Source organism: Vulpes vulpes, chromosome 16, assembly GCF_048418805.1.
Source record: "Vulpes vulpes isolate BD-2025 chromosome 16, VulVul3, whole genome shotgun sequence".
NCBI lineage: Eukaryota > Metazoa > Chordata > Mammalia > Carnivora > Canidae > Vulpes > Vulpes vulpes.
The window spans coordinates 21,282,141-21,306,847 of NC_132795.1; the positions used below are offsets into that span (position 1 = coordinate 21,282,141).

General features: G+C 43.1%; 1 protein-coding gene across 1 annotated transcript in view; it reads right to left on the reverse strand.

Moving 5' to 3' along the window:
• The window catches only part of LOC112922804 (aldehyde oxidase-like), an 86,286-nt gene extending 67,909 nt beyond the window's left edge, over positions 1 to 18,377 (reverse strand). Inside the window, 3 exon segments of the mRNA XM_072742833.1 lie at positions 7,465 to 7,897; positions 7,998 to 8,244; positions 18,374 to 18,377. Of these exon segments, the coding sequence (XP_072598934.1) occupies positions 7,465 to 7,897; positions 7,998 to 8,244; positions 18,374 to 18,377 (684 nt within the window).
• Between the last annotated feature and the right edge of the window lie 6,330 nt (positions 18,378 to 24,707).

A 24,707-nucleotide genomic window follows, 5' to 3' on the forward strand; every position in this document is an offset into this window, starting at 1 on the left:
ATTTTTTAAAAATCTTATTTATCATGTTCAAAGAATTAGTTTTCAGAAAGAGAACACAATCAACCGTGACTCCCAAGTCAAAGAAACAAAAGAGAAGATAAAATGTATATGCCAAGTAATACAAAGATGTGCAAGAACGATATACTTAAGAAGCAGGTTTGTGTGGGAAGCCTAGCAGCACAGCAATAGAACAGCAGCAGATTGAAATGTCATGATTGGTTATGTTTCCCAAAATGATCAGGTTTTCTCTTTTTGGATGAAAACTTTGGATTTCTTTTAGAGTCACAGAACAAAGAGAATCATAATTTGCTTCACAGTCTCAGAAGTAGAGTTCATCTTTCACCATGTTATACTGCTACCTTTTTGGGAATTGGGTGAGGAGGGGACATATGCTTATTCTGTGGATGTCTCCTCACCCTCAATTCTAAGTGGCCATATGCCAGGGAAAGTGAAGTATGTGCCAACTACCAATGTCAGATCTGTGCCCTAGAGGAATCTGCAATATAGTGAGAGGTATGATTGTCTGTGTGTTTCTGGGGAGAGTATGCATACCCATACTGTAATACAAAAAAGTGCCCCTCCAGGCATCCCCAACTTAACATGAATATTCATATTCAAATGAAACTCTTTATTTCCCAAACTTACTCTTTCCCTTCTTTTCACTAACTTGTTTAATAGCCTTACCATCTGCTAAGTCATCCAAGCTTAAAAACCTGAGCTATTTTCAACTTTCTATTTCTTTCAATCCATCACAATCAGTGTCACCAAGTCATGTCACTGATACTTCCAAAATAATTCTCTAAATACCCTTCACTTCTACTGTCACTCCTCAGGGTCAACACTTATTACCTCTTGCCTGAACAATTATCAGAGCTGCCTAATATGTCTCCTGCCTCCATTCCTGGCACTCACAATGCCACTCTTTATACCACTACTGGAATGACCTCTGTAAAATCCAAGTCTGATCATCTGCATTTGCTTTAATTCAACACTGCCTCCTGGCTGCCAAACCACCACACTGGGAATTCCTGAATCATTCAAGGCGCCTGTTAAAATGAATTCCCTATGGAATCAGAATTTCTAGGAGAAAGAAAAAGAAAATATGCATCATTAATGAGCACACTGTATGGGTCTTAGGGACATTTATGTTCAAGAGTTCCTGGAATACAAGAAGAAATTCAAACCCTGTGGCATAGCCTACAAGGCCTTTTTGACAGATGCCCACCTTCTCCTGCCACTCAACCCATGTATCTTGAACAATGGGAGAACTGGCTGGGCCCACAGGACTTTTACCCCTAACTACATTTAAGGATATAGGATTCCTTCTTAAAGTCCTTCCTATCTTCTTCACTTGGCAGAATTTTGGTATGTCATTCAAAGCCATGCTCAAATACTCTCTTCTGTGGGGGTGCTGCCATCTAATATACCTTTCCATTCTCTGCTCCAGGTAACCAGCTTCCTCTGTGCTCCTATGGCCAATGTCCACACATCTGTCATTAAATTTTGTACTCCATGTGACATTGTGAATTATAATTAGGAATACATATTCAGTCTTCAGTCACTGTTCCTGACACACAGCTCCTAAAATCCCTGGAATTTCCCGTGTTGAGTGTGTTCATGTTATATTAATGGTGTAACTTCTGGAATTAACCTAATGCGGGCTGGTTGCCAGAAGAACCAACCATATGATTAAAGGGTTGGAACTTTCAGAAAGGGGAGAGGAACCAATGGCCAATGATTTAATCAGTCATGCCTGTGTAATGAAGCCCCCATAAAAGCCCAAAAAGGATGGACTTAGAGAGGTTTCAGGTTGGTGAACCAGAACACACCCATCTGTTACCTGTGCCAGGCCTCAAATCCACAGGCTCAAGCTCCTTTGTTCTGGATCTCATCCTATATCTTCATCTGGCTATAGATACATATCTTTTATTTTTTTAAAAAAAATATTTATTTATTTTGGAGAAAGAGAGAGAGTATAAGCATGAACAGGGGGAAAGGCGGGAGGAGAAGCAGACTCTCTGCTAAGCAGGGACCCTGATGCAGGACTCCATCCCAGGACCCTGGGATCATGACCTGAGCCAAAGGTAGATGCTAAACCAACTGAGCCACCCAGGTGCTCCTGATTCATATCCTTTAATACTCTTTGTAATGACCAGTAATCAAGTGACTAAACTGGTTACCTGAGTTCTGTGAGCCACTCTAGCAAATTAATCAAGCCTAAGGAGGAGGCTATGGAAATCTGATTTATAGCCTGTCAGTCAGAAGTTTCAGGTAACAACCTGGATTTGTGATTGGCATCTGAGGGCAGGAGGGGCATTCTTGTGGGACTGAATCCATAACAGAATTTGATGCTGTCTCTGGGTATATAGTGTAAGGATTGAGTTGAATTGCAAAATGCTCAAGAGTAGGGAATTACTTGATGCTGTGGGGAGAAACCACCCACATATTGGAATTGAGGGACAGAACTGTATCCTGCATCATAATCATCTAATCATCTGTGTGTGTGTAAGCCTCTCTTGATCCTGGGAGCACCACCTTCTATTATTCTTCTTTGTATCAAACACCGAGCTAGGTGCTGGGGATATATCTTGGGACATAATATGTATTAATTAACTTTAATAAATGATCCTGATGCATGCAATTTGCTATGAGAATACTGAGGAGAGAGGATTTCTCACAGTCTTGGGGCATCTCAACAGAAGAAAAGCAAGAAAAACAGAAGTGCCAAGTATGACGACAGAAACTGTTGTTGTCTATCCCAGCATGCGTTTTCCCTTTCTTCCTTCATGCTGTCTGGAAAAGGGACAAAATGGCTAGAACTCCAGCAGGTATCTTAGACCATGAGGCAATATATTAATGGCAGCAGAAGAAAAAGAGAGAAGAAATCTGGGTCTCAGATGACATCATGAAGCTTCTGGTCCAACCCCAAGACATACTTTGATGTAAAGCAAAAATGATTTGTATCTTGTTTGAACCACTGTTAGTTCTGAGTTTGTGCCATTCACAGTTGAAAATAATCCTAACTAGTATATGCAATGGCAAATTTTACAGAAGACCCATTTCAATGATGAAACAGGATCTTAGGGTAGCTTAGATAGTAAAGAAGAGCACTTGGGCTTAAGGGATATTGGTATATTTCTGGAAGGAATTAATGGAAGAAGCAGGCCTTGCCTGTTTGGGTACTTGTCTCAAGAGACTGGAGCCTGGCTCAATGTGCCCCTGCCTTGAAATGTGTTTATTGTTCTTGATCTGACGGATGGTATTTGGAGGGAGGAGGGAGGCGCAGGGACATGGCATGCACCCTGTCCTGGCAAGTCTTGGAGTGAAACAGTGAGATCAAGGCCAAGCTGGTGGCTGGGGGTGGGAAGGGAATGAGGAACAGTTACTCTCACTGACTCTGGTTTGGGGAGATGATGCCAGTTCTTGGGTCAGGGTCATTACCTGTTCCTGGCTCAGTATAGCTTGGAGTGTTGTAAGGGCAGAGTCTTCCCTTCCGTATCTCCATCAGCCCTCTGTGAGATTTCAAGGTCATATTGCACAAGATTGAGAAATCACTTTCCTCTGTGCCAGGTCAGGGACTAGTGACCCCGAGGGGTCTTCACCATGTCCGAGACAGAAGCAGAAAGAAGAAAGAGAAGAGAGATGAGGAGGGGCTAGAAAGTGGTGAAAGAATAGAAACTAAGAAAGGGAAAGAGATATGTGTGAAAGGACAAGGCTGAGAGGCACAAGGAGAGGGAAGAAAGAGATGTGTGTTGTGAGACCCAGTAGAGAAAAGCAATAACCCTCAGCATCCTTACAAAAGAGAAGGAGGCCAAGCAGACAGGCCGCAAGGACACTTCTGTCTGAGATTTTGGTGGCTTTAAAGTTCATTTTAACTGTTGGTTCTTCCTGCCAAAGCACCACTGCACCCCCCCGCCATTTCTCTGAATCATTTTAACGATCCCAGAAATCTCCTTCCTCAGTTCTGCAGACCAAGAACCCAAAGAAAACTAGCTAATGGACAGCTCTTTCCGGATTCCTGTACTAATATCAAGACCCCACATTTTGTTGAGCAAATAATGCTCGATGACTACTTTTCAGTCCCCTTTGCACTTTCAGGCAGGTCTGGCTCTGCACATGAAGCAGGTTATTTTCTGGTGCAGATATTAATAATCACTTCTACATACTGAGTGCTTACTGTGTGCCGAGCACCCTGCTAGCCACTCCCCATGGCATTTATTCTTTACCTCAGTTCCATGAGAGAAGTTATGGTTATTAGCCCCATTTTGCAGAGGGGAGAGCTGAGGCTCAGAGATCTAAAACAGCCTGCCTGAGGCCACAGAGCTGCCAAGTGGCAGAGCAGAGAGCATGGGACTCAAACCCATGACTAAGTAGTTCCAAAACACCTTTGACCTCTATGCCTCACTCCCTGTAGAATGACATGCTTCAGTTCTTGAGTTGTGTTAGAGAGTTGCATCTGGGGTATAACTTATTTATGGCTTCTTCCTCCCTCAAACTCTGTGTTAAGTGAGTCACCTGTTCTGGGGGCCCCTGATGGAGCAAGTAAAATTTCATAAATCTTTCTGCAACTAGAAATATCTGACCAATATGCACTGGCTTTCCTTCCAGATGGCTTTAGACTCTGCCTGACAACACCTTTTGATGACCTAAGGGGATTTTGAAAAAAAAGCAGACTGGAGGCTCATCACATCACCTGGAGTCTCCTAACTGGTTCTATACAATTCTATACATTACTCAATGCTCACCAAGATAAGTGTGGTCACCATCTGTCAACATACAATGTTATAATATTGCTGTACTTTTCATCTCTGCAACTTATTTATTTTTTGACTGGCAGTTTATACGTAATTTCCTTCAGCTATTTTGCCCATCCCTCCAACCCTCTCCCTTCTAGCAACTACCAGTTTGTTCTCTACATTTATGATTCTGTATCTATTTTTATTTGTTTGCTTTTCTTTTTAGAGTCCATATGGTATTTGTCTTTCTCTACATGACTTATTTTAAAATAGCCAAAGCAATCTTGAGGGGGGGGGGGGGAACAAAGCTGGAGGCATCACAATCCAAGATTTCAAGAAATATCACAAAGGTGTAGCAATCAAAATATAAGGCACTAAATAGATACCTAGATCAATAGAAATGAATAGAGAGGCCAGAAATAAACTCAGGCTTACATGATTAATGAAAGTGGGCAAGAATATACAATGGGGACAAGACAGTCTTCTCAATATATGGTGTTGGGCAAACTGGACAGCTACATGCAAAAGAATGAAACTGGACCACTTCTTACAACATACACAAAAATAAACTCAAAATGGATAAAAGACCTAAACGTAAAACGTGAAACCATAAAACTCCTAGAAGAAAACAGGCAGTAATCTCTTGGACATCTGCCTCAACAGCATTCTTCTAGATATATCTCCTCAGGTAAGGAAAACAAAAGCAAACAAACTACTGAGACTACACCAAAATTAAAAAAAAAAAAAAAAAAAGCAAAAAAAAGCTTTTGCATTGCAAAAGAAACCATCAGCAAAACAGAAAGGCAACCAAGTGAATGAGAGAAGATTTTTGCAAGTGACAGATCTGATAAGGAGTTGATAGCTGAAACATATAAAGGACTTAATACAACTCAACACCAAAAGAACCCAAATAATTCGACCAAAAAAAATGGGCAGAGGACCTCAAGTTTGACTTTAAACCCCCTCTTCCCTGGTGGTTTCTCTCTCACACTTTTCTCAACAGCCCCTCATCCTCTGGACCAGAAACTTTATTCTATCTATGTGGCAATCAGGGTTGCTTGCCAGGAAAGAGTGGCCTGATTTCTTTTAAAAGGGTAACTACAAAAATTGAATTGACATCTTTAGAATGTACTTTCCAAACGATCACAGGACATCTGACCCATGGATAAAATTGAGCCCATAGATAAGAACCAGCTTATCTATTTTTAAAAAACCAATAGAGCACCAACTGTTGTTAGCTATTATGTTAAAGATCCAACCACGGTTTGTTTGGGGCTAGGGGAGGGAGGATAAGGAAGAAGTAAGACTCAGAAACCAGTTTCCACATTTAATCAGGACCTTTTTTTTTTTTTTTTTAATTTATGATAGTCATACAGAGAGAGAGAGAGAGGCAGAGACACAGGCAGAGGGAGAAGCAGGCTCCATACACCGGGAGCCCGACGTGGGATTCGATCCCGGGTCTCCAGGATCGCGCCCTGGGCCAAAGGCAGGCGCCAAACCGCTGCGCCACCCAGGGATCCCTTTAATCAGGACCTTTACCATCACCTACAAAGCCCTAACAATCTGGCCGCTGGCCACATCTCCAGCCCCACTACCCTCCTTGCTACTATCCCTTAGCATGCAGAAATCCCCATGTCTGAGGATCTTTGCACCCCCATTCCCCCAAATGTTTGCTCCTCACTTCATACTTGTCACTGCTCAAAGGTCATTCTTCCAGAGAGACCCAAACATCCATCCCACTTAAACTATCAGATCCTGGGATCTCTGGGTGGCTCAGCGGTTTAGCGCCTGCCTTCAGCCCAAGGTGTGACCCTGGAGACCCCGGATCAAGTCCCACATCAGGCTGCTTGGAGCCTGCTTCTCCTTCTGCCTGCGTGTTTCTCATGAAAAAATAAATAAAATCTTAAAAAAAATAAACTATCAGCTCCTGTTTACTCTCTGTCCTTTCACTTGGCTCAATCCTAGCACTTCTTACTGCCTGACCTTACACATGTCCACTCACTTACATGCTTGTTGTCTGCCTCCCTAGCACAATGCAAACTCCATGCAAACAGGGACTTCATCGTTTCTACGCTCAGTTGCACCCCCTGAGAACCCCGGAACACTGCCTTACAGAGTAGACCCTTAAGAAACCAGTTAAAGACTCATTCTGAGTCTGATCTAAGTAGTAAGTATTCCCTTTTAATAGAGGAACTGGGACTCTAAAAGTTTCGGGCATCTCAGTAAGACAGCTGGAATCGAACCTTTGCTTGTCTAAATAAAAGGGCCAGAGTTTGACTTCCTGGCCATTCAGTCATGCAAAGAAAGAGTGTCGTGTTGCTGACACTGCATCCCACTGCCTTCCTGCCTCTCCTGGTAGTGCTCAGAGAGGATCCTCGAATCCCCCAGCACAGATCGGGAAAAACAAGCTGCTGTTATCCAGTGTGGAGCCCACGCCACAGGGTCAGAGGAAGGTTTTAGGGGGCCTAGCATTTGTACGACTTGGGGAGGGGTCCTCTTTAAGAAAAATAATACAAAGCCACAAGTGTAAGAACATGCTCGGAGGAGAGGCCCTGATGCCTGAGCTTAGCTTCTCCGGGCGTCCCCGCTCCCCGGGGAGCACAGGCCGCCCCCAGCCGCTGGCGCTGTGGACAGGCGGGCAGCACGGCCCCGGGGTTGGTCGTCTCTCCAGGTGGCCCTTTTAGTGCTTTCCTGCCTCAGTTTCTCCCTTGCAAAGTGGCGCCAGTACCCGGAACAGCAGTGAAGAGTCTCCCGCCCGTGGGCTGGGCGGCAGGGGCTTTAAAGGGGGCTCGCGGGGCTCGCGGGGCTCGGGGGGCTCGGGGGGCTCGGGGGGCTCGGGCCCAGGGCTGAACGCCGCCCCCGCCGCGAGGCTCTGCACAGCGGGAACTAGCTGTGACCTCCCCAAAGCCCGGCTGCCGGCGCGTCTGAACTCGCGTCCTTCCGGTCTAAGCTGCCCGCTGCGCACCCGACGCCCCGGGAGCGACGGATGCTCCCCCCCGCCGTTACCTGCGGGCTTGCGGGGCGGGGGTGCGGGCAGCGCCGCCCGCGGGGAGGAACCGTAGCCCTCCGGCTCCCGCTTCCGGGCGGGGCGGGGCGGGGCGGGGCGGGGTCCGCCGGGCGTCGCGGAGAAGACGGAAGGGAGCGGAGCCAGCGGCCCGGGGCTGGGGGCGGGGAGCGCGCGGGCGGCGCTCACCTGGCGGCCGCGCTCACCTGGCGGCCGCGCTCACCTGGCGGCCGCGCTCACCTGGCGGCCGCGCTCACCTGGCGGCCGCGCTCACCTGGCGGCCGCTCCCTGCGGGCACGAGCCCGAGCCCGAGCCCGAGCCCGGGGGCAGCGCAGCCCCAGAGCGCCCGGCCAGCGCGGGAAACCCGGGCGGAGGGCGGCAGGTCCGCGGCGCCCACCTGGCGGCTCCGGATGCCCGCGGCGGACCTTCCCCGCCCGCCCCGTGCCCCGCTCCCCGCTCCCGGCAGGTGCCGCGGGTCCTGCGGCGTCTCTTCGGTCGTTTTTCCTTGGTGCGGATTTAAAGGGGCTTTCCAGGGATCCCCGGTGGCGCAGCGGTTTGGCGCCTGCCTTTGGCTCAGGGTGGGATCCTGGAGACCCGGGATCGAGTCCCGCGTCGGGCTCCCTGCACGGAGCCTGCTTCTCCCTCTGCCTGTGTCTCTGCCTCTCTCTCTCTATCATAAAATAAAAATTAAAAATTAAAAAAAAAGTCTAAAGGGGCTTTCGAGCCAGATGTGCAGTCTGGGAACAGTGGGGGTTGTTTGGGGCTGTTTGGTGCCCCTGCTCCCACCGCGCTCCCGCCACCTGGCGCGGTCCTAATGAACCAGCCCCGTTCAGTCCAGCTTTGCAGGAAAGGAACCTAAGGACAGCGACTGGTTTTACTTTACCGTTTTATTTGTTTGTTTGTTTGTTTGACAGAGAGAGAGAGAGAGAGAGAGAGAGGCAGAGACAGAGGCAGAGGGAGGAGCAGGCTCCGTGCAGGGAGCCCGACGTGGGACTGGATCTCAGGTCCCCAGGATCCCGCCCTGAGCTGAAGGTGGTGCTAAACCCCCGAGCCGCCCGGCCTGCCCCAACTTTACCGTTTTAGAAATAGTTATCCGAGTTTATTTTTAAAATCAAGAGCTACCTTCATATAAACTTTTTTTTTTTTTTTACAGCTTTATCACTATTCAAAGTTTATCCAGTAAATAACCATGAAGTTTATCTGGTAAATATTGAACTGCCATATGAACATCTTGGATGACTCTTTTATTTAAAAAAAAAAAAAAAGGTGTTATTTATTTATTCATGAGAGGGGCAGAGACATAGGCAGAGGGAGAAGCAGGCTCCCTGTGGGGGGCCTGGTGCGGGCCTGGATCCCAGGACCCTGGGATTTCTACCTGAGCCGAAGGCAGAGGCTCAACCCCTGAGCTGCGCAGGCGTCCTGGGAAAACTTTTTTTTTTTTTTTTTAATGCAACTTGGAAAATACTGAAAAGCGTAAATAGAAAACTCATCCGTAAGCCTACAACTTAGAATTTATCAGTATTAATTTGGGGTCTATCTTTACATTTTTGAAATCTGCCCACAAATCCTTTTAAAAACTCAAAGAGAGCCAAACTAATTTTTTCCCGGACTTGTTGTCACTTAATATACTTAGAACACCAGGGCGCCTGGGTGGCTCAGTTGGTCAACCCTCCAATTCTTGATTTCAGTTCTCATGATCTCAGGGTGGTGAGATGGAGCCCCTGGTCTGGCTGATCCCCAGCACAGAGTCTACTTGTCCCTCTCACTCTGCTCCTCCCCTCACTCATGGGTATGCTCACTCTCTCTCTAAAACAAATAATAAAAAATATTTTAAAAAAATATACCTAGAACACTTTGCCATGTCACTCTGTTTATGTGAACACAAAACTTTGTGAAAATTTCCAGTTTGTTCATAAAAGCGAGGAGTACAACTAGCATCACCATATACCTCATCGAGCTCTAACAATGGTCAATGTTTTGCCATAATGACTTAACGTTTTCTGCAGTATTTAATTTTATTTTTAAAATATTTTATTTATTTAGTTGAGAGAGAGAAGCACACAAGGGTGGGGAGGGACAGAGGGAGAAGCAGACTCCACACCCAGCAGGAAGCCCAGTGAGGGGCTCTATCCCAGGACCCTGAGATCCTGACCGAAGTCCAAGGGAGACACTTAATCGACTGAGCCACCCAAGTGCCCTTTTCTGAAGTTTTTTTTTTTTCTGAAGTATTTTTAAGCCAATCTCAGACGCATTACTTTATCCCCAAGTACTATAGTATACATTTTTTAAAAAGATATTTTCTTACTCAGAGAAAGTGCTATGATCACACCTAACAAAATATTTTCTTAGTATCCTCAAGTTTCTCAGTGTCCAAAAGAGCCCTTTTACTTTTGATTTCTTTGAATCAGACAAAGGCTATTCAATGTATTTGTTCGTTGTCTCTTTAGTCTGTTTTAATCTAGAACAGTCCACTCATCCATCCCCCCCCTTTTTTTAAGATTTATTTATTTATTCATTAGAGAGAGAGATGCAGAGACACAGGCAGAAAGAGAAGCAGGCTCCTCACAGGGAGTCTGATGTGGGACTCCATCCCTGGACCCAGGGTCATGCCCTGAGCCGAAGGCAGATGCTCAACTGCTGAGCCACTCAGGCATCCCCACTCCCCTTTTTAATGCTATTAACATGTCTGGTGAGTTATCCTATAGAATGAACCATATTTTCTGGTGGCTGATTGCTTCTTCTAGTATTCTTTGTTCTTACATTCTACTTACTACCTATACTGTGCCTGATGAGGAAAAGAAGAGCAAGAGAAATGTAACTTAAATTAAATCTCCTTACAGCTTGCAGCATGCTGATATGTATCTGAGACACTCAGAGCCTGACATTCCTCAAGGAGTCATGGCTGGCTTAATTCCCCAATGTTTATGTTTTATTAAAGACTAAAAGCAGCTTAATCTTGACAATAGCTAAATCTTCAAGGACCTGTAAGACCCTGCTTTCAGCATACAGAAATTCCTTAAAAACATAATGTTATCTCTATTTTCCCTCCCTCCGCAAACTAAAAAGTATATAGTCAATCACTCCTCACACTCACAGATGCAGCTCTTTCTGCCCACAGGCCCTGTCCCCTTGCTATAATAAAATCACCTTTTTGAATTAAAAACATTGCAAGATACCAAAAGATGGGGATTATTCCCTGTGTATTTTCAGACCACAATGTTTTGAACCTTGAACTCAATCACAAGAGAAAATTTGGAAGGAACTCAAATACTTGGAAGTTAAAGAGCATCCTACTAAAGAATGAATGGGTCCACCAGGAAATTAAAGAAGAATTTAACAAATTCATGAAAACAAAAACACAACTGTTCAAAGACCTTTGGGATACAGCAAAGGCAGTCCTAAGAGGGACGTATATTGCAATTCAAGCCTCTTTCAAAAAATTAGAAAAATCTCAAATACACAAGCTAACCTTACACTTAAATGAGCTTCTGAAAGAACAGCAAATAAAGCCTAAATCAAACAGGAGAAGAGAAACAAATATTAAAGCAGAACTCAATGAAATAGAAATCAGAATAGTACAACAGATCAATGAAACTAGAAGTTGGTTCTTTGAAAGAATGAATAAGATAATAAAATTCCTAGCCAGACTTACCAAAAAGAAAAGAGGACCTAAATGAATAAAATCATGAATGAAAGAGGAGAGATCACGACCAACACCAAGGAAATACAAACAGTTATCAGAACATATTATGAGAAACTATATGCCAACAAATTAGGCAATCTGGAAAAAATGGATGCATTCCTAGAAACTTTTAAACTGCCAAAACAGAAACATAAAGAAATAGAAAATCTGAACAGACCCATAACCAGCAAGGAAATTGAAGCAGTAATTAGAAAAACTCTCAAAAAACAAGAGTCCAGGGCCAGATGACTTCCCAGGGGAATTCTAACAAACATTTAAAGAAGAAATAATACCTATTCTACTGAAACTGTTTCAAAAAATAGAAATGGAAGGAAAACTTCCAAACTTGCTCTATGGGGCCAGCATTACCTTGATCCCAAAACCAAAGATCCCTTCAAAAAGGAGAATTATAGACCAATATCCCTGATGAACATGGATACTAAAATACTTACCAAGATACTAGCCAATAGCACATCAAAAGGATTATTCACCCCAACCAAGTGGACTTTATTCCTGGACTGCAAGGGTCATTCAACATTTACAAATCAATCAACGTGATATATCACATTAATAAAAGAAAGGACAAGAACCATATGATCCTCTCAATTGATGCAGAAAAAGCATTTGACAAAATACAGCATCCTTTTTTGATTAAAACTCTCCACCGGATAGGGATAGAGGGAACATATCTCAATATCATAAAAAACCATCTATGAAAGGCCCACAGTGAATATCTGAGAACTTTTCCCCTAAGGCCAGGAACACGACAGGGATGTCCACTCTTACCACTGTCATTCAACATAGAACTAGAAGTCCTAACCTCAGCAATCAGACAACAAAAAGAAATAAAAGGCATTCAAATTGTCAAAGAAGAAGTCAAAACATTCACTCTTCACAGATGACATGATACCTTATGTGGAAAACCTAAAATTGCTAGAACTCATAGTAATTCAAGAACATGGCAGGATATAAAATCAATGCACAGAAATCAATTGCATTTCTATACAGTAACAGAGACAAAAGAAAGAGAAATTAAGGAACTGCTCCCATTTATAATAATATCATAAGATATTATGATATCATAATATCATAAGATACCTAGGAACAAACCTAACCAGAGAGGTAAAGGATCTGTACTCTAAAAACTACAGAACAATCATAAAAGAAATTGAAGAAGACACAAAGACATGGAAAAAACATTCCATGCTCATGGATTGGAAGAACAAATATTATTAAAATGTCTATGCTACCAGAGCAATCTATATATTTAATGCAATCCCTATAAAAATACCATTGATATTTTTCACAGAGCTGGAACAAACAATCCTAAAATTTGTATGGAACCAGAAAAAAAAAAAAAAACTCAAATAGCCAGAGAAATATTGAAAAAAAAAATAACCAAAGCTGGTGGCATCACAATGCCTGACTTCAAGCTCTATTACAAAGCTGTAATTATCAAGACAGTATGAAACTGGCACAAAAACAGACGCACAGATCAAGGGAACAGAACAGAAAATCCAGAAATGGACCCTCAACTCTATGGTCCACTAATCTTTGACAAAGCGGGAAAGAATATCCAATGGAAAAAGTCTCTTTAATAAATGATGCCAGGAAAATTGGACAGCCACATGTAGAAGAATGAAATGACCATTTTCTTACACTATATGCAAAAATAAACTCAAAATGGATGAAAGACCTAAATGTGAGACAGGAATCCGTCAAAATCCTAGAGAACACAAGCAGCAAGCTCTTTGATCTCAGCTGCAGCAACTTCTTGCTAGACACGTCTCCAAAGGCAAGGGAAATAAAAGCAAAAATGAACTATTGGGACTTTGTCATGATTAAAAGTTTTGCACAGCAAAGGACATAGACAACAAAACCAAAAGGCAACCTACGGAATGGGAGAAGATATTTGCAAATGTTTTATCAGATAAAGGGCTAGTATCGAAGATCTATAAAGAACTTATCAAACTCAACACTCAAAGAACAAATAATCCAGTCAAGAAATGGCAGAAGACATGAACAGACATTTCTTTTTTTTCTTTTATTTTTTTAAAAAATTTTTTATTGGAGTTCAATTTGCCAAGAACAGACATTTCTCTAAAGAAAACATGCAGATGGCCAAAAGACACATGAAAAAATGCTCCATATCAGTTGGAATCAGGGAAATACAAATCAAACCACAATGAGATACCCCCTCACACCAGTGAGGATGGCTAAAATTAACAAGTCAGGAAACAACAAATGTTGGTGAGGATGTAGAGAAAGGGGAACCCTCTTGCACTGTTGGTGGGAAAGCAAGCTCGTGCAGCCACTCTGGAAAACTGCATGGAGGTTCCTCAAGAAGTTAAAAATAGAGCTACACTACCACCCAGCAATTGCACTACTAGGGATTTAGCCCAAAGATACAAATGTAGTGATCCAAAGGGGCACTTGCACCCCAATGTTTGTAGCAGCAGTGTCCACAATAGCCAAACTCTGGAAAGAGCGGAGATGTCCATCAGCAGAAGAATGGATAAAGAAGATGTGGTATATACACAATGGAATATTACTCAGCCATCAAAAGGACAAATAGCATTTACATTGACATGGGTGGAACTGGAGGGTGTTATGCCGAGTGAAATAAGTCAATTGGAGAAAGAAAATTATATTATTTCCATCATATGTGGGATTTAATAAACAGCCTAGAGGATCATAGGGTATGGAAGGGAGACTGAATGGGAAATCATCAGTGAGGGGGAAAAACCATGGGAGACTCTTAACTATAGGAAACAAACTGAGGGTTGATTGGGTGGGGGGGGGGATGGAAAAACAAATAAATAAAAAGTCTCAAGAATTCTTTCTTGGCTGTTTACTCCCAAACCCAAACTTCATATCACATCATTTTGGCAACTTACCAACGTGGGGCTCAAATCTTCCCATCTAGACTCCAAGGCTTACTACAAACTTGGCGAGTACTTCCTCTCCTCTCCCTTTACTTTCAATTCAGGGGCTTTTCAAAGAGTATGGTCTTATTGGAACACTTTCATGTCAGTTACTCAGGCTACATTCCTCTAGCCCATGGCTATTCTACAGGGAGGACCAGAGACCTACCTGCCTTTTGGCTGGAAGGCAGTACCCTGGTTGTATGGAAATAAGACCCAGAAACTTGATGCCCTCTTAATTCCTATTCTAAAAAAGGGGGAAAAAAAGATTTATTTATTTATTTGAGGGGGACAGGGGCAGAGGGATAGGAAAGGGAGAATCTCAAGCACACTCCCAACTGAGTGGAGAGCCTGAAGCAGGGCTCGATCTCACGATCCTGAGATCATGACCTGAACTGCAACCACGAGTCGGCTGCTTAACCAACTGAGCCATCCAGGTGCTACTTTCCCTATTTTTATATAGAATTGTCTTTTGGGCACAGGGCAACCACCTAAGTCACTAGGATGGCTGCCAATCTTATAAACCCCAAGACCCCTCTGCTCCCAGCCCTGCTGAACAGACTAGTAGGGGAACTCCCTATCTACCAGGAGTTCCACCAGAATCTGGAATGCATCCTCTTAGGGAAGTTGCTAATAGAGAAATAGGCACATTTAGAGTCCATGTCCCATTCTCTATGGCCGACCTGGCTCAGATAAATCAACAATTTATTGAAGGCTTTCAACAATTATCTATTATTATGTTTGATCTGACCTGGCAGGATATATACATCATATTAACTTGTTGAATTCCTGAAGAAAACCACATCTGGGCAGGGGCCCAAGAGAGTTTGCTGATGAAATGGCAACAAGAGATAGGGAAAGTTATCTGATGGTGGTGGAGTGCTGCTGTCCCAAATACCAACACACTGGAATTAGCAAGAGGATAGACTGGGAAGGAGAGAGGAGACCATATGATCACTTGATTAATAGAAGGAATGAGAAAAGGATTCTCCAAACTTGTAAACTTTGATAAAATTCAGGAAGTGACTCAAGGAGCTGATGAAAATCCAGCTCTATTTCAGGGTCATTTAATAGAAGCTATTCATTAATACACTAAACATGGACCCAACTTCACCTGAGGAAACAACTATATTAAACATGCATCTGACAAGTCAGTTGGTAACTGACATCTGCTGAAAACTGACTAGAATGGCTCGTGGCCCTCAAACTCCTACTCAGCATCTACTGGAGGTAGCTGCTGGAATCTTTAACCAGAGACATGTGGCTTTAGAGCAAGAAAAGGACCAGAGAGCTAAATTGCAGGGTAAGATATGGGCTCAAATATTGGCTGGCGCTACTTCAGATCTCCCATAACACTAGACTAGCCAGGGGCCAAATGAAAAGCCGATCTCAGACAAAGGACCAGAGAGGATGCCATGTTATGGATGTGGCCAGACTGGACATTGGAGCAAAGAATGTCCAAAAAAGGCTCTCCCCCAGGACCATGTCCTGTCTGTAAAAAAAGAAAAAAAAGGACATTGATAAAATATACCATTTGAATGACTTTTCCTGAAATTGCATATGGATTTCATTTCAAGAAAAGATAGTTAACTAACTACTATGTGATCAACTTGGTGCTGAGAGGAGCACAGAAGTGTATGGAGGTTCCTACCCTGGGAGAGGTCATGGAACATAGAGACTGTCCTCGTCTCTAGAGAGAGAGGAAGACAGGAACTCACTTTCCCACCCAAGAGCAGGAACCAGAAGATCCAGCATGATGGGGCCCTGAGGCTGGTCCAGCTCTCTGACATCAAGATGTTTGAGCCACAGGTTATCCTGGATATGGAAGGTAAGTCTGTTGATTTTCTTATCCCTACAAAAGCTGCTTACTCTGTTCTTATTCAGCACTCTGGCACAACTTGTCTTTCTAGTCATAAAATTGTTGGCATAGAAGGGAAACTAAAACATGCCTCTAGACAATTCTTTTAACCCGTGAATACAAAAGTCAGTTGGTTACTCATGTTTTTCTGGTCTTTCTGTCTTGTTCTACTCCATTACTTGGACGAGACTTGATATATAAACTGGGAAGAAGGTTTGTTCTTACTAAAGAAGAGGATGGCTTGTTCTCTTTAATACCAGAGAACTAACATCTTACCCTGATATCCCTTCTAATATCTGGAAGGAAGGAAACCCATAGGTCTGGAATGTCCCAGGACGGGCTCTTAGAGCCCAGCCAATGAAAGTGACCTTGAAAGGCCCAGCCACTATACCTCATAAAACACAGTATCCTTAAAGCCTGAGGCAAAAGCTGCATCACAGCCATGTATTGAAAAGTTTCTCAAACATGGTATTTGAAAGCCTTGTCAATCTTCTTATAACACTCCAATTTTACCAGTAAAAGACTCCTAACTCTGGGAAACGAACTAGGGGTGGTGGAAGGGGAGGAGGGCGGGAGGTGGGGGGGAATGGGTGACGGGCACTGAGGGGGACACTTGACGGGATGAGCTCTGGGTGTTATTCTGTATGTTGGTAAATTGAACACCAATAAAAATTAATTTATTTAAAAAAAAAACCAAGTGGGGACTATAAGATGGTAAAAGATTTAGAAGCTATAAATGAAACAATGGTGCTTATTCATCTCGTAGTACAAAATCTATATACTATTCTCACCCAGATCCCTGGTGATGCTCAGTGGTTTACAGTACTTGATTTAAAAGACACTTTTGCATCTAAGTGAGGAAACACAGCCACTATTTGCCTTTGAATGAGCCTCACCTTTAAGCCCACAGGCTGCTCTATTAGCTTGGATAATCTTGCTACGGGGATTTAGAGATAGTCCTCACTGGTCAGGGCAGCCCTTAGTAAAGACCTCCATTATATCTTCTTGCCTCAAGAGACTATAATCCAATATGTGGATGACATTGTAATCTGTAGTCCCATAAAAGAAGTGTCTGATAATAATTCTATAACTTCTTGGCAGACAGAGGGTATCACGTCTCGCCTAAAGAGGTGCAAATATCTAAACAGAAAGTACAATATTTGGGATATGAGCTAACACCAGGTCATCGTATCCTGTCTACAGACAGAAAAAAAGGCTTGGACCCCCAGCTACAAGAAAACCTCCCTACTTTCCTAGGTATGGCAGGATTTTGCCACCTGCAGATTCCTGGATTTGGGCTCTTAGCCAAACCATTGTATGATTTAATTAAAGGCCCTGATGAGTAACCTTTACTCTGGACTAAAGCCCAGCAAGCAGCCTTTCAAACATTAAAACTAAGCTTTCGTCAGCCCCAGCTTAGGCCTTACCAATTTAGAAAAACCTTTCACTTTATATGTTGCAAAAAGTCAGGGACAAGTTTGGGAGTTCTTACCCAAAACTTAGGAAATTAAACAAGACCAGTGGGCTATTTTTCAAAGTCACTTGATAATGTAACACAAGGCTGGCTTGTCTTCAAGTGGTGGCTGCACAGGCCTCCCAGTAAAAGAAGCTTCAAAACTTATTCTGGCACAGTTTTTGACAGTGATGACTCCACATCAGGTCCAAGAGACCAAAGGCCACCATGGATGCTGTGAGGCTGACTTACTAGATACCAGGCTATACTTGTATACATACTGGAAATAATACTTAAAACCTGTCCAATTTTAAACCCACCTACCCTTATGCCTGCACCTGACCATCATACATCTGTGTTAGAATATGGCTTCTCAGAGATTATCGATCTCGTTTGTTCTAGCAGACCAGATTTAAAAGATCCCCTATCAAAAATGCAGATGAAAGTCAGTTTATTGATGGCAGTAGTTTCTGGGATAAGGGAGAAAGAAAAGCTGGATGTGCTATAGTTAGCTTAATTAAAAGCCACTGAGGCAGGGGTGCCTGGGTGCCCCTCATAGGGAGCCTGCTTCTCCTTCTGCCTCTGTCTCTCCCTCTCTCTGTCTCTCATGAACAAATAAATTAAATCTTAAAAAAAAAAAAAAAAAAGAGAACCACTGAGGCAAAAGCCCTTCCAACAAATATTTGTGCTCAAAAGTTTGAATTAATAGCACTTACCCATGCTCTTCAATTGGTAAAAGGCTAAAAATTAATGTTTATACTGACTCCAAATATGCATTCTTGGTGCTACATCCCCATGGGGAAATTTGGAAGGAAAGGGGATTATTGTAACTCCCCAGTCAAATACGAGCCTGGAATGAAACTGTACACCTAAGGAGATAGCTGTAATTCATCTTGGAGGACACCAAGGTCATGACTTTAGAATCTAAAGGAAATAATTTGGCAGATCACGTAGCCAAGGAGGCAGCACAAAATAAACAAATATGAAGTCTTATGCCAGTCTTAACTCCAATAAAGTCCATAGCTCCAGTCTATTCAGACCAAGAAATTCACATAGCCCAGGAATGAGGAGATTCAAAAAATACACAAGACTGGCTTGTTAATGATGAGGGGAAAAATTTTATTTTATTTTATTTTATTATTTTTTTAAATTAATTTTTATTGGTGTTCAATTTACCAACATACAGAAAAACACCCAGTGCTCATCCCATCAAGTGTCCACCTCAGTGCCCGTCACCCATTCCCCTCCAACACCCGCCCTCCTCCCCTTCCACCACCCCTAGTTCGTTTCCCCGAGTTAGGAGTCTTTATGTTCTGTCTCCCTTCCTGATATTTCCCAACATTTCTTTTCCCTTCCTTTATATTCCCTTTCACTATTATTCATATTCCCCAAATGAATGAGAACATACACTGTTTGTCCTTCTCCAATTGACTTATTTCACTCAGCATAATACCCTCCAGTTCCATCCACGTTGAAGCAAATGGTGGGTATTTGTCGTTTCTAATGGCTGAGTAATATTCCATTGTATACATAAACCACATCTTCTTTATCCATTCATCTTTCGATGGACACCGAGGCTCCTTCCACAGTTTGGCTATTGTGGCCATTGCTGATAGAAACATTGGGGTGCAGGTGTCCCGACGTTTCATTGCATCTGAATCTTTGGGGTAAATCCCCAACAGTGCAATTGCTGGGTCGTAGGGCAGGTCTATTTTTAACTCTTTGAGGAACCTCCACACAGTTTTCCAGAGTGGCTGCACCAGTTCACAGTCCCACCAACAGTGTAAGAGGGTTCCCTTTTCTCCGCATCCTCTCCAACATTCGTTGTTTCCTGCCTTGTTAATTTTCCCCATTCTCACTGGTGTGAGGTGGTATCTCATTGTGGTTTTGATTTGTATTTCCCTGATGGCAAGTGATGCAGAGCATTTTCTCATGTGCTTGTTGGCCATGTCCATGTCTTCCTCTGTGAGATTTCTCTTCATGTCTTTTGCCCATTTCATGATTGGATTGTTTGTTTCTTTGGTGTTGAGTTTAATAAGTTCTTTATAGATTTTGGAAACTAGCCCTTTATCTGATATGTCATTTGCAAATATCTTCTCCCATTCTGTAGGTTGTCTTTTAGTTTTGTTGACTGTATCCTTTGCTGTGCAAAAGCTTCTTATCTTGATGAAGTCCCAATAGTTCATTTTTGCTTTTGTTTCTTTTGCCTTTGTGGATGTATCTTGCAAGAAGTTACTGTGGCCAAGTTCAAAAAGGGTGTTGCCTGTGTTCTCCTCTAGGATTTTGATGGAATCTTGTCTCACATTTAGATCTCTCATCCATTTTGAGTTTATCTTTGTGTATGGTGAAAGAGAGTGGTCCAGTTTCATTCTTCTGCATGTGGAAGTCCAATTTTCCCAGCACCATTTATTGAAGAGACTGTCTTTCTTCCAATGGATAGTCTTTCCTCCTTTATCGAATATTAGATGACCGTACATTTCAGGGTCCACTTCTGGGTTCTCTATTCTGTTCCATTGATCTATGTGTCTGTTTTTCTGCCAGTACCACACTGTCTTGATGACCACAGCTTTGTAGTACAACCTGAAATTTGGCATTGTGATGCCCCCAGCTATGGTTTTCTTTTTTAAAATTCCCCTGGCTATTCGGGGTCTTTTCTGATTCCACACAAATCTTAAAATAATTTGTTCTAACTCTCTGAAGAAAGTCCATGGTATTTTGATAGGGATTGCATTAAACGTATAAATTGCCCTGGGTAACATTGACATTTTTACAATATTAATTCTGCCAATCCATGAGCATGGAATATTTTTCCATCTCTTTGTGTCTTCCTCAATTTCTTTCAGAAGTGTTCTATAGTTTTTAGGGTATAGATCTTTTACCTCTTTGGTTAGGTTTATTCCTAGGTATCTTATGCTTTTGGGTGCAATTGTAAATGGGATTGACTCCTTAATTTCTCTTTCTTCAGTCTCATTGTTAGTGTATAGAAATGCCATTGATTTCTGGGCATTGATTTTGTATCCTGCTACGCTACCAAATTGCTGTATGAGTTCTAGCAATCTTGGGGTGGAGGCTTTTGGGTTTTCTATGTAGAGTATCATGTCATCGGCGAAGAGGGAGAGTTTGATTTCTTCTTTGCCAATTTGAATGCCTTTAATGTCTTTTTGTTGTCTGATTGCTGAGGCGAGGACTTCCAGAACTATGTTGAACAGCAGTGGTGAGAGTGGACATCCCTGTCTTGTTCCTGATCTTAGGGGAAAGGCTCCCAGTGCTTCCCCATTGAGAATGATATTTGCTGTGGGCTTTTCGTAGATGGCTTTTAAGATGTCGAGGAAAGTTCCCTCTATCCCAACACTCTGAAGGGTTTTGATCACGAATGGATGCTGTATTTTGTCAAATGCTTTCTCTGCATCTAATGAGAGTATCATATGGTTCTTGGTTTTTCTCTTGCTGATATGATGAATCACATTGATGCTTTTACGAGTGTTGAACCAGCCTTGTGTCCCAGGGATAAATCCTACTTGGTCATGGTGAATAATTTTCTTAATGTGTTGTTGGATCCTATTGGCTAGTATCTTGTTGAGAATTTTTGCATCCATGTTCATCAGGGATATTGGTCTGTAATTCTCCTTTTTGGTGGGGTCTTTGTCTGGTTTCAGAATTAAGGTGATGCTGGCCTCATAGAACGAATTTGGAAGTACTCCATCTCTTTCTATCTTTCCAAACAGCTTTAGTAGAATAGGTATGATTTCTTCTTTAAACGTTTGATAGAATTCCCCTGGGAAGCCATCTGGCCCTGGACTCTTGTGTCTTGGGAGGTTTTTGATGACTGCTTCAATTTCTTCCCTGGTTATTGGCCTGTTCAGGTTTTCTATTTCTTCCTGCTCCAGTTTTGGTAGTTTGTGGCTTTCCAGGAATGCATCCATTTCTTCTAGATTTCCTAATTTATTGGCGTACAGCTGTTCATAATATGTTTTTAAAATCGTTTGTACTTCCTTGGTGTTGGTAGTGATCTCTCCTTTCTCATTCATGATTTTATTAATTTGAGTCTTCTCTCTCTTCTTTTTAATAAGGTTGGCTAATGGTTTATCTATCTTATTAATTCTTTCAAAGAACCAACTCCTGGTTCTGTTGATCTGTTCCACAGTTCTTTTGGTCTCGATATCATTGAGTTCTGCTCGAATTTTAATTAACTGTCTTCTTCTGCTGGGGGTGGGGTCTATTTGTTGCTTTTTCTCTAGTTCCTTTATGTGTAAGGTGAGCTTTTGAATTTGAGATCTTTCCAGTTTTTGAATGGATGCTTGTATTGCGATGTATTTCCCCCTCAGGACTGCTTTTGCTGCATCCCAAAGATTTTGAATGGTTGTATCTTCATTCTCATTAGTTTCCATGAATCTTTTTAATTCTTCCTTAATTTCCTGGTTGACCTTTTCATCTTTTAGCAGGATGGTCCTTAACCTCCACGTGTTTGTGGTCCTTCCATACTTCTTGTTGTGATTAAGTTCTAATTTCAAGGCATTATGGTCTGAAAATATACAGGGGACTATCCCGATCTTTTGGTATCGGTTCAGACCCGATTTGTGACCCAGTATGTGGTCTATCCTGGAGAAAGTTCCATGTGCACTTGAGAAGAATGTGTATTCAGTTGAGTTTGGATGTAAAGTTCTGTAGATATCTGTGAAATCCATCTGGTCCAGTGTATCATTTAAAGCTCTCGTTTCTTTGGAGATGTTGTGCTTAGAAGACCTATCCAGGGTAGAAAGAGCTAGATTGAAGTCACCAAGTATAAGTGTATTATTATCAAGGTATTTCTTGAGTTTGGTTATTAATTGGTTTAAATATTTGGCAGCTCCCACATTCGGGGCATATATATTGAGGATTGTTAAGTCCTCTTGTTGGATAGGTCCTTTGAGTATGAGATAGTGTCCCTCTTCATCTCTCACTATAGTCTTTGGGGTAAATTTTAACTTATCTGATATAAGGATGGCAACCCCTGCTTTCTTTTGAGGACCATTTGAATGGTAAATGGTTCTCCAACCTTTTATTTTCAGGTTGTAGGTGTCCTTCTGTCTAAAATGAGTCTCTTGTAGACAGCAAATAGATGGGTCCTGCTTTTTTATCCAGTCTGAAACCCTGCGCCTTTTGATGGGGTCATTAAGCCCATTCACGTTCAGAGTTACTATTGATAGATATGAGTTTAGTGTCATCATATCTATTCAGTCCTTGTTTTTGTGGATTGTTCCACTGAACTTCTTCTTAAAGGGGAATTTTAAGAGTCCCCCTTAAAATTTCTTGCAGAGCTGGTTTGGAGGTTACATACTCTTTCAGTTCCTGCCTGTCTTGGAAGCTCTTTATCTCTCCTTCCATTTTGAATGAAAGCCTTGCTGGGTAAAGTATTCTTGGTTGCATGTTCTTCTCATTTAGGACCCTGAATATATCCTGCCAGCCCTTTCTGGCCTGCCAGGTCTCTGTGGAGAGGTCTGCTGTTACCCTAATATTCCTCCCCATAAAAGTCAGGGACTTTTTTTCTCTTGCTGCTTTAAGGATCTTCTCCTTATCTTTGGAATTTGCAAGCTTCACTATTAAATGTCGAGGTGTTGAACGGTTTTTGTTGATTTTAGGGGGGGGGATCTCTCTATTTCCTGGATCTGAATGCCTGTTTCCCTTCCCAGGTTAGGAAAGTTTTCAGCTAGGATTTGTTCAAATACATATTCTGGACCTCTGTCCCTTTCGGCGCCCTCAGGAACCCCAATTAAACGTAGGTTTTTCTTCCTCAGGCTGTCATTTATTTCCCTTAATCTATCCTCATAATCTTTTAATTGCTTGTCTCTTTTTTCCTCAGTTTCCCTCTTTGCCATCAACTTGTCTTCTATGTCACTCACTCGTTCTTCCACCTCGTTAACCCTCGTCGTTAGGACTTCTAGCTTGGATTGCATCTCCTTTAATTGATTTTTAATTTCTGCCTGATTGGATCTAAATTCTGCAGTCATGAAGTCTCTTGAGTCCTTTATGGTTTTTTCTAGAGCCACCAGTAGCTGTAAAATAGTGCTTCTGAATTGGCTTTCTGACATTGAATTGTAATCCATATTTTGTAACTCTGTGGGAGAGTGGGCTGTTTCTGATTCTTTTTTTTGAGGTGAGGTTTTCCTTCTAGTCATTTTGCTCAGTGCAGAGTGGCCAAAAACAAGTTGTATTGGGAAAAGGAGAAAAAGAGAGAGAAGGAAAGAAAAGAGAAAAAGAAAAAAGAGAAAGAAGAAAAAAAAGGGGAAAAAGAGAAGAAAAAGAAAGAAAAAGAAAGAAAGGAGAAAAAAGAAAAAAAGGGGGGTGGGGGAAGCAATCAGAAATCAAGAAGAAAGAGAGAGAAAAAAAAGCACAAAACAAAACAAAACAAAACCAAAACCAAAAACAAAAACAAAAACAAAACACGGGGGAGTATCTTCCGATTCTGTATACTTTAAGTCCCTTGACTTCCCCTGGAACTGGTCCGTCTCGCTGGTCTTCTGGGGGAGGGGCCTGCTGTGCTGATTCTCAGGTGTTAGCACTTGGGGGAGCTGCTCTGCCCCTGCCTGGTGCAGGGCTCAGTGGGGGGTGTTCACCCCGTGAGGCCCCGGGAGGAAGCCACAGTGGCGGGGGCAGCTCTGGGACCCCGGAGTCAGCTCCCGCAGTAGCTCCGGGGCTCTCCGTCTGCAGGGCCTGGGGGCTCCCAGGCGGGGCCGCTGATCTGCTCAGTTCCAGGCAGGAGCGTCCTTGCTGTCCTGGGCCCTCCCGGCCTCTGCCTGTCCCGTGGGAGGCCGGATCCTGGGCTGTGTCCCGGCGCCCTGTGCTCCGGGGCCTGCGCTGTTGGATTTGAGCTCCCGCCCCGCAGCCCCCTCCGCGGAGCCGCCGCCCGAGCCCCTCCGAGCTGTTCCTGGAGCCGCGCCGCCCCCTCCGCGGAGCTTCTTCCTCTGCCCGAGCCGCCGCCGCCGAGCTGTTCCCGGAGCCGCGCAGCCCCCTCCGCGGAGCCGCCGCCCGAGCCCCTCCGAGCTGCTCCGGGTCCCGCCGAGCGCTGCAGCC